This window comes from Belonocnema kinseyi, chromosome 8 (genome assembly GCF_010883055.1).
Source record: "Belonocnema kinseyi isolate 2016_QV_RU_SX_M_011 chromosome 8, B_treatae_v1, whole genome shotgun sequence".
Taxonomy (NCBI): Eukaryota; Metazoa; Arthropoda; class Insecta; order Hymenoptera; family Cynipidae; genus Belonocnema; species Belonocnema kinseyi.
Window position 1 is genome coordinate 15,093,858 of NC_046664.1, and position 13,665 is coordinate 15,107,522.

Genomic DNA, 13,665 nt, shown 5'->3' on the forward strand with positions numbered 1-13,665 from the left:
ATTTTCGATCCTGTGTCATATAACAGATTCATTTTAAATAAAAACTTGTATCATTAACACCTTGCTAAAAATTAGCGTTATTTTATTAAATTAAAGTTCTTATTCTGATCTTTCTAATAGCTTAATGGAAAAGCAGCTCACCGTGAAAATAGAAGAATTTTCGTTTTCAAGAAAAAAATTTAATTTTAAAATGGAATTCATTAATTTTTAATGAAATAAAAATTTACTAATTAATTTTGCAACTTGATTAATGGTTTCATTTTCCTTTGACACCCATCTGGATCCAACATGACAGTCATCACGCTGCATTAAACCGCCAAAGACTCGCACAGAAACAAATCATACGTATCAGGGTAAAATAAGAAAAAAAAACAGTTTCGTATCATTAATCACTACGATTTATTGTAACGCTACAAAGTTTTCTTTTTTAAAGTTTCGCCGGTAATACGCTGCTTGAAAAACAATTTGTCGTCGATGTCACATGATCGGCGCCGAAAACTCACGTTCCTGTGCCATGTCGTCAATCGAGTATTTAAATAAGAACAATTAAATTATAAAAAAAAGAAAAGAAATAAAAATACAAGACAAGGAAACAATGAAAATGAAAGACGACTCGCGTTTCCAGCTGAAAGTCGATTTAAGTACTTGGTAGATTCTAGAACGAAAAAGAATCTGATCGACTCTCCCTACCTAAGGGCAAGAGGGAATCAAAAATTGGGGGGAAAAGAACAGCACTTGTGTACACAGCTTCAGTTTCGATTTTTTATCAGAGATAATTCCGATTTTTATCAGAGCAAATCCCGATCTTGATCAGAGGCCTGAATTCGATTTCTTCCTAATTTAGGAATGAAGCCTGGCTCGCATCGCTTCCTATTTGTTCAGGGGAGGGAGATTTGGGGAGAAGGATGAATGATCGAGGCCTTCGACTGCTTCGGGGTCTCCTCGTTAGAAAACTTTTTTTTTCACTAGTCCACAAATAATAAGTCCGGTCGATTATTATACGACACTATCCGCGCTTTATTCAAGGTTGACTTTTTCACACTTTCACGGCCGTGGCGAGCATCAGCTTCTCTCTATCTCTCTCTTTCTCTCTTAACTATTGCAAATCCCCTTGAGGGAGGCGCAGCAGCGACTTCTCACTGATTGCAGATGGCACAGCCATGTTCTCAGCCTGTCGATCAGCTCTGCGCAATCCGACGCTATGTCCACACATTCATCGGCCTCTGTTTCTAAAATGAAGAAACAAAATTATTAAAAAGGGGGAAATCATTTTGATGTTTTTGGGGTGAATTAAAGAGAAATTTTTGTTTTCAAAGAAATTATAGTGGTGTGTCGTACAGGTTGGGACCCCAGTAGGCACAAAATTTGGCGACGTCTTCAGAACATCGTTACGACATCTTTACGGCAACTTTACAACATCCTATGTCCATGTCGTTTCGGTGTCTTTGCGATATCGTCAAGACATCGTCAGATAATACGACTTATTTACGATATTATAAAGACACCTTAACGACATGGACATATGATGTCGTAAAGTTGTCGTAAAGATGTCGTAAAGACTTCGCTGAACTTTGTGTCCACTAGGAAACTTTATAGCTTGGGACCCCAGTGAGCACAAAGTTTGGCGACGTCTTTACGACATCGTTACGACACCTTTACGACAACTTTCCGACATCCTATGTCCATGTAGTTATAGTGTCTTTACGATATCGTAAATAAGTCGTATGATCTGACGATCTCTACGATATCGCAAAGACACCGAAACGACATGGACATAGGATGTCGTAAATATGTCGTAAAGATGTCGTAAAGATGTCGTAAAGATGTCGTAAAGACGTCGCCAAATTTTGTGCCCACTGGGACACTATAGAGGCTGGGACACTGTCAATCTTGGTGTCACCTGTTATTAATGTTAAACTGCCGTGCAAAAAAATTAGGCCAACTTTTATTTTTATGACTGAATAAATTCTATTAATTTTAATTATTACAGAGCTAAAAAAATTTTACTTTAAGACCAGGTGACGAGTAGGTCATGTGACCAGATTCCTACCTCACTACCACCTTTCTTATTTCTCAACTTATTTTCACACGAAGCGCCACATCGAGTTAAAAATTTGGGAGAATAAATAAGAAGCACGAAGAAAGGTGGGTATGGTCGTAAACTTTAATAATTATGACAAAAGCAAAAAAAAAATTATTTACAACAAAAAACTTTTTTCATAATTATAAAAATTTAGGACCAAACCCGAATGACGGTAAGGTAGGAATCTGGTCACGTGGCCTACTCATCACATGGCCTTAAAATTTAAAAGAGCTCTTAGCTTTGAAAGTTACGATTTTTATTGTTCTATTTTAAAAAATTTTTATTTTTAATTGGAATTGTTGAATTTCGAGGGGAAAAATAACAATTGAACATTTATTATTTATCGAAAAGGTTGGGAAGGATTAAAAATAATTTAAACAAACTATTCGTACCGAAATTTCGTTGCAAGTATCCACATCCTATGTTAAAACAACATGTCGACTTTTTCAGATTTCAAATAAAAAATTTAGAAGCTTTTTAAGAATTGCGAAAGGTTCTAAAAGAATAAAAAATATTCTCTTAAGATTCCTAGGAAAATTAAAAAAAAATTGTTCGATTTGAATAATTGTTTTAAGAGAATATTTACAAAAGATGTTAAAAGATTTCCAAAATTATCAAAAGATAATCTGGAATATTTTAAAGAAGTTTTTTTAAATGTTGAGGATTTTTAAAAATTGTGGAAAAAATTCCATTAATATCTTTGACATGAATCTAATTTTTTCTACCATTTTAAGACAATCCTGCAAATTTTAAAAGATTTCCTTAAAATTTTTTAGATTCCTTTTTGATAATTTTGAACACCTTTGAGAATATTTTAGAATATTCTCTCAAAATCATTTTTAACATGAAATTTTGGTACGAATAGCCGAATTTTGTTTGAAAATATTCCGAAATTTTACATTAATTTTAAATCTATTCAAAACTTAAAATGATTAAATTTTTTCTATATATAATAAGCAGATTGTTTTAAAATTTATAGTAAAATTCAATTAATTTTAAAAGATATTTACAAGTTTTTAAAAGATTTCAAAAATTATTTTAATATTAACAAATTTAAATAACTTCTAAATTTCCTAAGATTTTGAAACAAAATTTGGAAGCTTTTCAAATATATTTAAAGTATTTCCAATTAAAATAATTCAACGTCTAATTTATGAAAAGTTAAGATTATTTTTTTTTAATTTTTGACTTTTCTAGCTTAAAATTGTTTAAAATAATATAATTTTGAAAATTGTATTGTTCATCGATTGATTGTTCAATTTAAAAGAGTGAAAATGATAACGTAGATTTATATTTTTAGTACTTTTATTTGAATTTTTGAACTTTATAATTTATAAAAGTTCTAAATTTTCCTGTTTGTTTGCATTTCATTTAAAATTGTTCATTTGAAAAGTGTTAATACCTACACTGCCGTGCAAGAGTTTTAGGCCACCTTTTTTATGACTGAATAAATTCTCTTAATTTTAATTACACTAGGTCGAAAAAAATTTCTTTTTAAAAGTTTGATTGTTTTCGAAATTCTGTATAAGATAAGCTAAGGTTGAATTTAATTTATATAGTTTTTAAGTAGGTATTGCAAAACTAGTTGTAAATTTTAATGTTTTCTTAAATTTTCAATAACGCCCCACCTGTACGTCACACAGTGGAAGAAAAAGCACTTTTTTCCTTCAAAAATATCCAGAGCCTTCAATTTCAGTCTGATTTTAAATTCAAAAAAATTAAAGTTCATTAAATTCTAAAGAGCTTAACGCGCCAAACTTTTGTCTCTTCTATTTGTTTATTAATCATTTTTCCACTCGAAGTGTGGAAAAACTGAAATTATTACATAAGAATTTCAAATACTTTAACTAATCAGGAAAACGTTATATTGTCTTAAATAAATCTTGAGAGACTTATAAAATACAAATAATTTTTCCATTATTCCATTAATTTGCTATAAACAAATTTTATTCAAATATTTAGAAAATAGTATTATTATCGGTAAAAAAATTTCTGTTTGCTAAAAGTACTTCATATTAATGTAGGAATTATATTTAATTACAGAACTAATTGAAAAGCTTATGATAACCCTTTTTGTGGCAAAATATTAAAATCTGAGATTTTTTCAAATTATAATTTCCTTTAATCACCACAACAACTTCAAGTACTCCCTAAAATAATAAATATTTGATGATATTTGATCAGGTATAACAATTTAAATTATTATAAACAATTTAGATGAAAACATTAAAAATAATATTCAAATTTAAGGTTTTATCAAATTTTAATTTTCTTTAATCGCTAGAATGGCTGTGGATGGGGTGGGACCATGGGTGCAGAAACGAATGCTATTTTTTCAATTTTTTATTTAAGGGAGCCAGATTTTTTGCTGCGTGAAACTGACGAAATTAAAAATTTTGTATCCTATTTGTTTATAAATATTCAGATTCTTATATTTTACCGAATTATATCGAAGATTTATTATTTACAGAAATATCTGTACCCATTCTGGCTATCAAAGAAAGTTTATTTTTGATAAAACCTTAAGTTTAAATTTTTTGTCACAAAAATTGTTAATAACAGTGGTTATTTTTAACTTTTCTAATATTTTTGTGACTCGCAGTCATTCGTGCAATAGCTAAAAAGTTTTGCAGTGCAAAACAAAGTTCTATGTGAAAGGGCCACAATTTTGAATTTGTTTTTCTAATTTGTTTATGAAAATTTGAATTGTTATATTTGATTCAACATTATTAAACATTTATTATTTCAAGGAATACTTGAAGTCGATCTGGTCAGTGAAGAAAATTATAATTTGAAAAAATTTCAAATTTGAATATTTTTCTACAAGGACTGTTTATAACAATGATTATTATAAACTCTCCGATTAGTTTTGTATAAAATTTCTTTTTCACGTTAATATTAAGCACTTTTAGAGAGCAGAAATTTTTCACCGATAATAAGACTATTTTCTCATTTGTTCATAAAGTTTTTTAATAATAAATAAATGGAATAATAAACAACTTATTTTAATTATATGAGTCCCTAAACATTCACTTAAGAAAATAAAAAGTTCACCTAATCAGTTATTAAAGCGAAAAAAATTGTTACGTACAAAATTGCAGTTTTTTCATACTTTGAGTGAAAAAATTATTAATAAACAAATAGAGAAGACTCTGGACATTTTTAAACGAAAAAGGAATTTCCTTCCACTGTGCGACACTCCCCTACAAACTGTCTAGTTATGAGGTAGTAAGTTTTGAAAAAGTCAATTAAACATTTTAAGTCAAACATACCTTTTTTTAATGAAACGTGTTTTTATTATTTTATTGTTTGTAACTATTTGTTTTCTTAAAATTGATGTTTTATGCCATATTTTAATATGTGAGCTAGAGTTTTTTCTTGAATACTAAAAAAAAATCGTCTTAAAATTTGAGCAAAATCGGTTATTATTTAGGGGTGGCGTAAAAACTATGAAGTTTCCCATTGATTAAACATGGGAAAAATCAGCTTTTTCTAAATCTAATATTTAAACACGATAATGTGTTACATTTAATTTCATATTTAAGTATGTTGTTCAAAATTCGTCAAAGAACAAGGAATCATAAATTTTTAAGTTTAAATATTTTAGGTCGCCCTTATGGGTCCTCAAAGAAATCCCCATAGGTGATAAAAATGAAATTACTTTGCATTAGAAATTGAAAACTCAAAAAATAATTTTGACTCAGAAAATCTTCCATGTTTCAATGTTTAATTGGGAAATAGTTAGAATTTTTCATGTAAATTTAAAGTGGAAAATTTAATTTACGTACATTTCGAAATTCTAGCGATATTTTTTGTTCAATATTTTTAAATAACTACGAAAACTCAGGAAAGATCATTCAATTCAAACAAAATTCACTTGACACTTCAAATTCTTTTGCTTTTATATTAAAAATAGAAAATTAATGCAAAAGAATTTAACGTTTTTATTAGCATCTGAAAGTTTATATTGGATGAAAAAATGTTTATAAAATAATTTTTTATCATATAAAAAAGTTGTTTTTTGCTGAGATTGTCGTTTGATAATTTTTTTAAATTTATAATCTCTTATTTTAAAAATGAAAAAACCTTGAGTGACTTTTTTTAGTTAATAGGTATATTTCAATTGAATTAAAATTTAATAATTTTGAAACATTTATTTCGATGGATGAACTCAGTATAAATTCAAAGCTTGAAACAAATACAATACACATAATTTTTAAATCAATATTTACACTTTTACTCAGAGAATAATATTTAAAAATTATTTATAAAAATTAGGTTTATACGCATTGACTCATTAGGGTAGATATTTAAGTATAAAAGGCAGAAATGGCGCGACAACGTGGAGTCCAGCCTTAAGTGGAACAAGTAAGTTTCAGCTAGACAATATATTATTGCCGAAAAAACTGTTATGTAGAATTGCAATAGTTAATTTTTATCATAACAAAAATCTATTGAAAGATAATTTTACATTTAAAATATTATTATTTTTTAAATTATATGGCCCTATTTATTATTAGAATGTAATTTGTGAAACAATGCTTAGAAATAAAAAAGAAAGTAAAGGGACTTATATATAATTTATAAGGAAAATTTTCTTAAGAAATGGATGGAAATAAAGAATAGTTACCATTTTCAATTAAATTTTTTTATTAGAATAAAATAGATAATTTAAAAAAAAATGTTTAATAAAATAATTTAAAATCATTTTCCTTTTGGGCGTTACTGTTTTTAAAAAATTTAAATTTTGTTTTAATGTTATTTTTTCTAATAACATTTTGAAGAAACTATTCTTTATTTTTAAACCAAATCATTTAATATGTCAAAAATAATTACACTTATAATTAAAAGTAGATTATGAAAATAAATAATAATTTCAAAAGCTTGCACCATTAGCCACATAAAAATTGAAAATGTGATTCACATATATAGCAGTGATTAAAGACTAAAATTTGGAAAAGAATAGAAAATAATTTTGAAAAGAAAAGAAAATAGAATGTAAGATTTTAGTAAAAGTATGATATAATGCATCGGAAATATTTCGCTTCTGTTGCGAAAGAAGATTAATTACGTTGAAGAAATATGGGTGATGGGCATACCTTCGCTAGTCGCAATAGATAATTAAAATTGTATAAATAATATGAGGATAAAGTGATTAATAACAGCAAAATACGTACATGAAATATCAATTGAAATGTTTAGTATTATTTTAAATTGTACATCATCAGATTACAAATAAAATATTTCATGTACATTTATGCTTCAGAATAGTTTAATAAGAAACAAACAAAAGAGCACAATAAAAATATTTTAAATTAATTATTAAAACCTTAATTTCAAACCCAGAAAAATTCCAAAATCCAGAAATTTGTTCAAATTCACACAAAAATAAATCCATTTTATTTTTTTATTTTTATTATTTTTTCATGGTTTGAAGTTTTACACGTTTTTCTGATAAAAAAAAACGTTTTTGTACATTTTATATACAATCGTCAATATAAGCTAAATTGCATAAAAACTCACAATTTCTGTTCGCAATTGGCAATAGAATTCGAAAAAAATATTTCTTTTTAATTATCACCCACACAAGTCTGTTTTATGTGGACCCAAAAAAAATTCAAAAGTTAAAAAATGCGTATTGCAAGTTTTTGGCGCTAATCGTGATTTTTTTGCGTTTTTTTCACATGCAAATTGTTTCTAACACGTTAAATAATATTGTAAATCAATATTTATATATTAACATACATTTTTTAAACAATTTATCACTTTCTTATCAATTTTTTCTTAGAATAGAGATAGAAATTCGCAGTTATTTCAAAAGTTCTCCACATTTTGTCCAATTTTTAAAGAGTCAGGTAACGGTTAATGAATATTATAAAAGATAATTTTTTAAAGAATTTGTTATTATTGTTAATAATACTCTCTTCGAATAATGCTATAAGTTGCGTTTTTCTGAAATTTTCAAGTTTTTGTCGACTTTTTAATTATAGCTAAGTATGAATCAGAACAAGTTGAGAAAAATAATTGTTTAAGCAATTTATTGTTATTTTTAATAAAATCATGTTTACTTAATTGTAGAAAATCGCAGTTTTTTCTGAAACTTCTAATTATTTGTATATTTTTTATTATGAGTGACTTAATAATAACTTGATTTTCGCAAAAATAATTGTTTGAATAATCTATTATTGTTTAAGACTATCTTAATCTATAATAATGCGAGATAGTTGTGGTTTTTCTTTAATTTATCACATTTTCACCAATTTTCACTCAGCCAGGTAATAATTTATGAAAGTTAACAAATGTGATTATAGCCAATTAAAAGATTAATTTTTAAAATAATTTATTATTGTTTGAAACTATCTTCTCTTAGAATCATGCTAGAAAGTTGCAAATTTTTTTTTAATTTTTAGCTTTGAGTTTTTAATTAGGAACTAATGATAATTATTACTAATTATTTAAGCAAGAGGCTCTCAGTAACTACTTTAAAGAAAATTTAAATTTAATATAATCAATATAGAAAATTTTGTACAATATTTCAAATATCTTTTTTATTTTCAAATAAATATATTCACAAACTAGAAGACTATGGTTTGAAAAAGTATCCTTTTAATTGTTTATTTATTATTTGTTTATAACTAAAAAGCTAAAGCAAAGTTGGAAATTTGAACTTAAAAAAACGAACAATAAAAAGTTATAAATAAGTTTCCATTATTATAAGTATAAACGTAAAAAGTTAGGAATTTTAGAAGAAGCAGCAATTACCTATCATTTATAAAGAAAAAGATAGTTATAAACAAAAAATATTGGTTTATATAATTTTTTTTGCTAAATTTAAATAATTATTAACTCACTTTAAATAAAAAGTAGACGAATAATTAAAAATTGCAGAAAAAACCGCGACACTCTGGCATTCTTCAATTTAATTATTATTAACAATAATAAACTTTTAAAATTAATTTTGATACTCTTAATTATTAATTAATCTCAACGCAAACAAAAAGTAGAATATTTTTTAAAAAACTGCAAATTTCTAACATAATTCTAACAAAATATCATTAACAATACTATTAAATATTGTTAAAGCAGCTATGTTTTTAAAATTTAGTAAGTATTACCTCACACTGATAAACAATTTGACAAAAAGTGGAAACTTAAAAAAACCGCAATTTTTTAGCATTTATAAAAGAATATTATTAACAATAATAATAAATTGTTAACTCAATTATATTTGTTAACATTAAGTAAGTATTACCACACTCTGATTAAAAGTTCGGCAAAAAGTGGAAAATTTTTGAAAAATTTTAATTTTCTAGCATCATTCTTCTGAGATTATTATTAACAATAATAATAAATTGTTCACAGAATTATGTTTTTAACATTAAATAACTATTAACACACTCTACTTGAAAATTGGATAAAAAGTGGAAAATTTCTGATAATTCCGCGACTTTCTAACACTAATCTGAGAGAAAATGTTGAAAAACAATAATAAATTGTTTAAAAATTTATTGAAACATTTAATTATCATTATAAAGTAGTATTTTATGTATTATAAACTATTTGCATTAAAAACTAGCAAAAAATCACAATAAGGGCCAAAAACTCGCAAAAATCATTTTTTCGCTCATGGAGTTTTTTTTTGGTACCCTCTAAAACATACTCATGGGGGTGAAGTTCAAAAATTAATATATAATTAAAATAACGAAATTTCAAGAGAAAAAATTAGTTTCAATTCCATTCAGCTATAATTGACGATTCTGAATAAAATTTATAAAAACATCTATTTGTATGGGAAATACGTTCTTATAGGAAATACTTATATATTATGATGATCCAAAAAACGCTTTACAAACTACAGGGTAAGACAACCGCCCAAAATTTTTTATTTCCAGAGAAAAAAATCCGTAATTTTTATTTCGAAATTCGCATTTACATTTTTACGTATTATTGTTACATTTTAGCAATTTCCGTAGTCTTTTTCAAACGAATAATTACTAATAAACGATTTTAATATTTAACTTGACTTTTTAAACAATTTTTTATTTTTTAAACATATGTAAATCATTTAAACAATTATTTATTTTTAAAAAATATAAAAAATAATCGCATTTTCTGACTGAAATGTAATTGTGCTTTTTAATTTCTGCAACGAATATAATTTATTTAAATAATTACTTTTCCAAAACTACTTTGAGATTACAAAAACTCTTTAAACAAACAGAAATTTGTTGAACATTAAAAAAAATGTATCAAAATTATGTAATTATTCAACAAAACGTAGCAAAGGATACTAATTTGAAAATAAATGGACATCTCTAGCTCAATTATTAGACAATTTTGAAAATAAATAATAATTAATTGTTTAAATAATTACATAGTGTTTGTAGAAAAATTTGCTATTTCAAAAAATGACAAAATATTGCATTTCAATCAGAAAATACGATTATTTTTTACATTTTTATGAATAAATCATTGTTTAAATAATTTAATTTTTGTTTAAACAATCGTAGCTTATTTAAAACACCGTGAAATATTCAAAATGAAAGTTATTAATATGTTTTTGTTTCGTAGACACTTCTCTTAAATTCCTAAAAAATTTGGCACATTTCGATCAAACCCTGGAACATGATTTCTATTTCCGAAAATTTAAAATTACCCCACGTTAATTAAATGGGATTTTGAAGTGCCCGGGGACAGAAGTTAATATTCGAATTTCGAAAAAGAAAATTCGGATTTTTTTTCCGGAAATAGAAACTTTAGCAGGGGGGGGGGGGGGTCTTGCTCTAGAGTAAAAAAAATTTGTAATGCATTTTTGGACCATCCTAGAAGACATTATGGGAAATCCTCTAAATATTATTTTTTCTAAAAAAAAAAAATTGATTAATGTTTTTGGGTATACCAACAAATTTTCGAGCGATATGCATGAAAATGCACAAATATTGACCGATTTGAACAAAAAAAATTTGGAAAAATGCTGATAAGATTTCTAAGAGAGTTTTTGATCCTGATTCTTGAATTTGGTTTTCAATTTTTTTATGAATAAACAAATATGAAAAAATGGCCATTTTTTCTATTTGTCGCTCCCGGTACTCATCAGTAAGAAGAAAATTTTTTAAATCGCCTAAGGTATCTAGAGTAACATTAGTTCAGGATGTTCCAATATCAGACAATAAACAAAAAACATTTTATAAGCCAATCATTTGTTGCAAAAATGTTTTCTACGATTTTCAATAATTACACGTTTTTTTCAAGTTTTATTGCAAGAAATTTGAATAAAAACCATATTATATTGAAAAAATTTTTTCTTATGATTACACATTGTTTATATTATAAACAAATATAATAAACAAGTGCAGTTGACAGGCATTTTTCGACCGAAAAATTTTTTTCCTATGTAGATTTTTTAAAATTAGGAACTTTATGATAATTTCAGAAAAATTCCTAATTATTTTATTATTTTTACGACTTTTTTAAACAAATTTAATAAACAAATGAATTATTCGGGCATTTGGCGGCAGGAAAATTTGGTATTTTTAATGCCAGCCTTTTCAGTTGGGAACTTTATGAAAATTTCAGGAACATTCATAATAAGTTGATCAATTTTATAATTTCTTTAAACAAATTTAATGAACAAATGTATTAATCAGGCATTTATCGGCAGAAAAATTAGTTTTTTTCTATTTTAACTTTTTTCATTAGGAACTTCATTCAATTTTAGAAAAATTTGTGATTTTTCATCAACTTGATGATTTTTTAAAATAAATTGAATAAACAAATACATTATTCAGTCATCTGTGGACGGAAAAATTGTTTTTTTTTCGATGACAGTCTTTTTAATTGGGAACTTCATGATGATTTCAGTAAAATTCCTAATCGGTTGATAAATTATATATATTTTTAACAATTTTAATAAACAAATCCATTATTCGGGCATCTGTCAATGGAAAAATTATATTTTTCTCGATATCAGTCATTTTAATTAGGAACTCATTGATAATTGACGCAGAATTCAAAATTAGTTGATAAATTTGATGATTTCTTTAAACAAATCCAATAAACAATGCATTATGGAAATACTCGTCTTTTTCAATTTCAGTGTTTTTATTAAGCTGCATCATAGTAATCTAGCTTGTATTTCTCTATTAATTTGTTTTTTGTGCTAATTTGTTTAAAATATTACAGGCGCCTTCTTAGATTCTTTTTGTTATTCTGAGGCTATGACAAAACCAATGAGGATAATAACTAGAAATAATGAACTTTTTTTCTGGACAAATGCCTGACCAATGCATTTGTTTATTAAATTTGTTTAGAAAAATCATAAAATTGATCAAAAGATTATGAATGTTGCTGAAGTTATTATGAACTTCCTAATTAAAAAAGTTTACATAGAAAAAAAGAATTTTTGACAAATGCCTGATTAATGCTTTGTTTATTGAATTTGTCTAAAGAAACTTCTAAAATTGATCAAAAGATTATTACATTAGCTGAATATATCATGAAATTCCTACTCAAAAAAGTTGACATGAAAAAAAAAGAATTTTTCTGTCAAAAAATGTCTGCTGACTGCATTTTTTTATTAAATTTGTTTATAATTTGAACCCTTACAATCTGAAGAGAAATTTTTTTAAAATATAATATTGTTTCCATTCAAATTTCTTGCAATATAAGTTAAAAAACGAATTTTTCTGTCGACAAATGCCTGATTAATGCATTTGTTCATTAAATTTTTTTAAGAAAATCATAACATTTATCAACTTATTATGGATGTTGCTGAAATTGTCATGAAGTTCCCAATGGAATAGACTGGCATTGGAAAACCTAATTTTTCTGTCGATAAATGCCCGAATAATGCATTTGTTTATTAAATTTGTTTTAAAAAATCGTAAAAATAATTTTAAAATTATGAATTTTGCTAAAATTATAATAAAGTTCGTAGTTTAAAAAAAATAATGGAAACAAAATTAATTTTTCTGTCGAAAAATGCCTAATTACTAAATTTTTTCATTGAATTTGTTTATAATATAGACATTTCTAATTTTAAGACAATATTTTTCATATACTCTTTCCATTCAAATTTCTGACAATATAAATTGAAAAAACGTATAATTATGGAAAATCGTTGAAAAAATTTTTCCAACAAATAAATTGTTCACAAAATTTTGTTTTTTGTATAATTTTTAACATCTTTAACTAATGTCGATAACTTAGATGATTTCAACCATTTTCCTGTTATTGGCGAGCAGCGGGAATGTAAAATAGAAAAAATGGCAATTTTTTCATCACATTTGTTTATTTATAAAAAAATTGAAAATCTAATTAAAAAATCAGGCTACACAGCTCTCTTAAAAATTTTATCGGCTTTTAAAAAAAAAATTTTGCTTAGAGCGGTCAATATTTGTGGGCTGCACGTTATTTTTAACCAAAAAAAGTCATTTTTTTAATGTGCGCTGTACACCGCCCAAACGCGAAATGGAGCGGTATGGATTCGAGACATCGATATAATTATTTTCAAGACAGTAGTTAAAAATTAAACGAAAAATTAGTTCAGAAACAAATTTTTTTTTGCTCTTCTGTTTGTTGAA

At 25.7% G+C, this 13,665-nt stretch overlaps 1 protein-coding gene across 6 annotated transcripts in view; it reads right to left on the minus strand.

Annotated features, from left to right (window-relative positions):
- Positions 1-375: 375 nt before the first annotated feature.
- LOC117177796 (venom metalloproteinase 3-like) overlaps positions 376-13,665 on the minus strand; it is a 300,190-nt gene continuing 286,900 nt past the window's right edge. For 5 of the 6 annotated variants that reach the window (XM_033368725.1, XM_033368723.1, XM_033368726.1 and 2 more), the window contains one exon: positions 376-1,229. In XM_033368725.1, coding sequence (XP_033224616.1) covers positions 1,093-1,229 — 137 coding nt within the window. In that variant the 3' untranslated portion in view covers positions 376-1,092. The remainder of the gene's footprint in view (positions 1,230-13,665) is intronic. The other variant, XM_033368729.1, reaches the window with a different exon arrangement.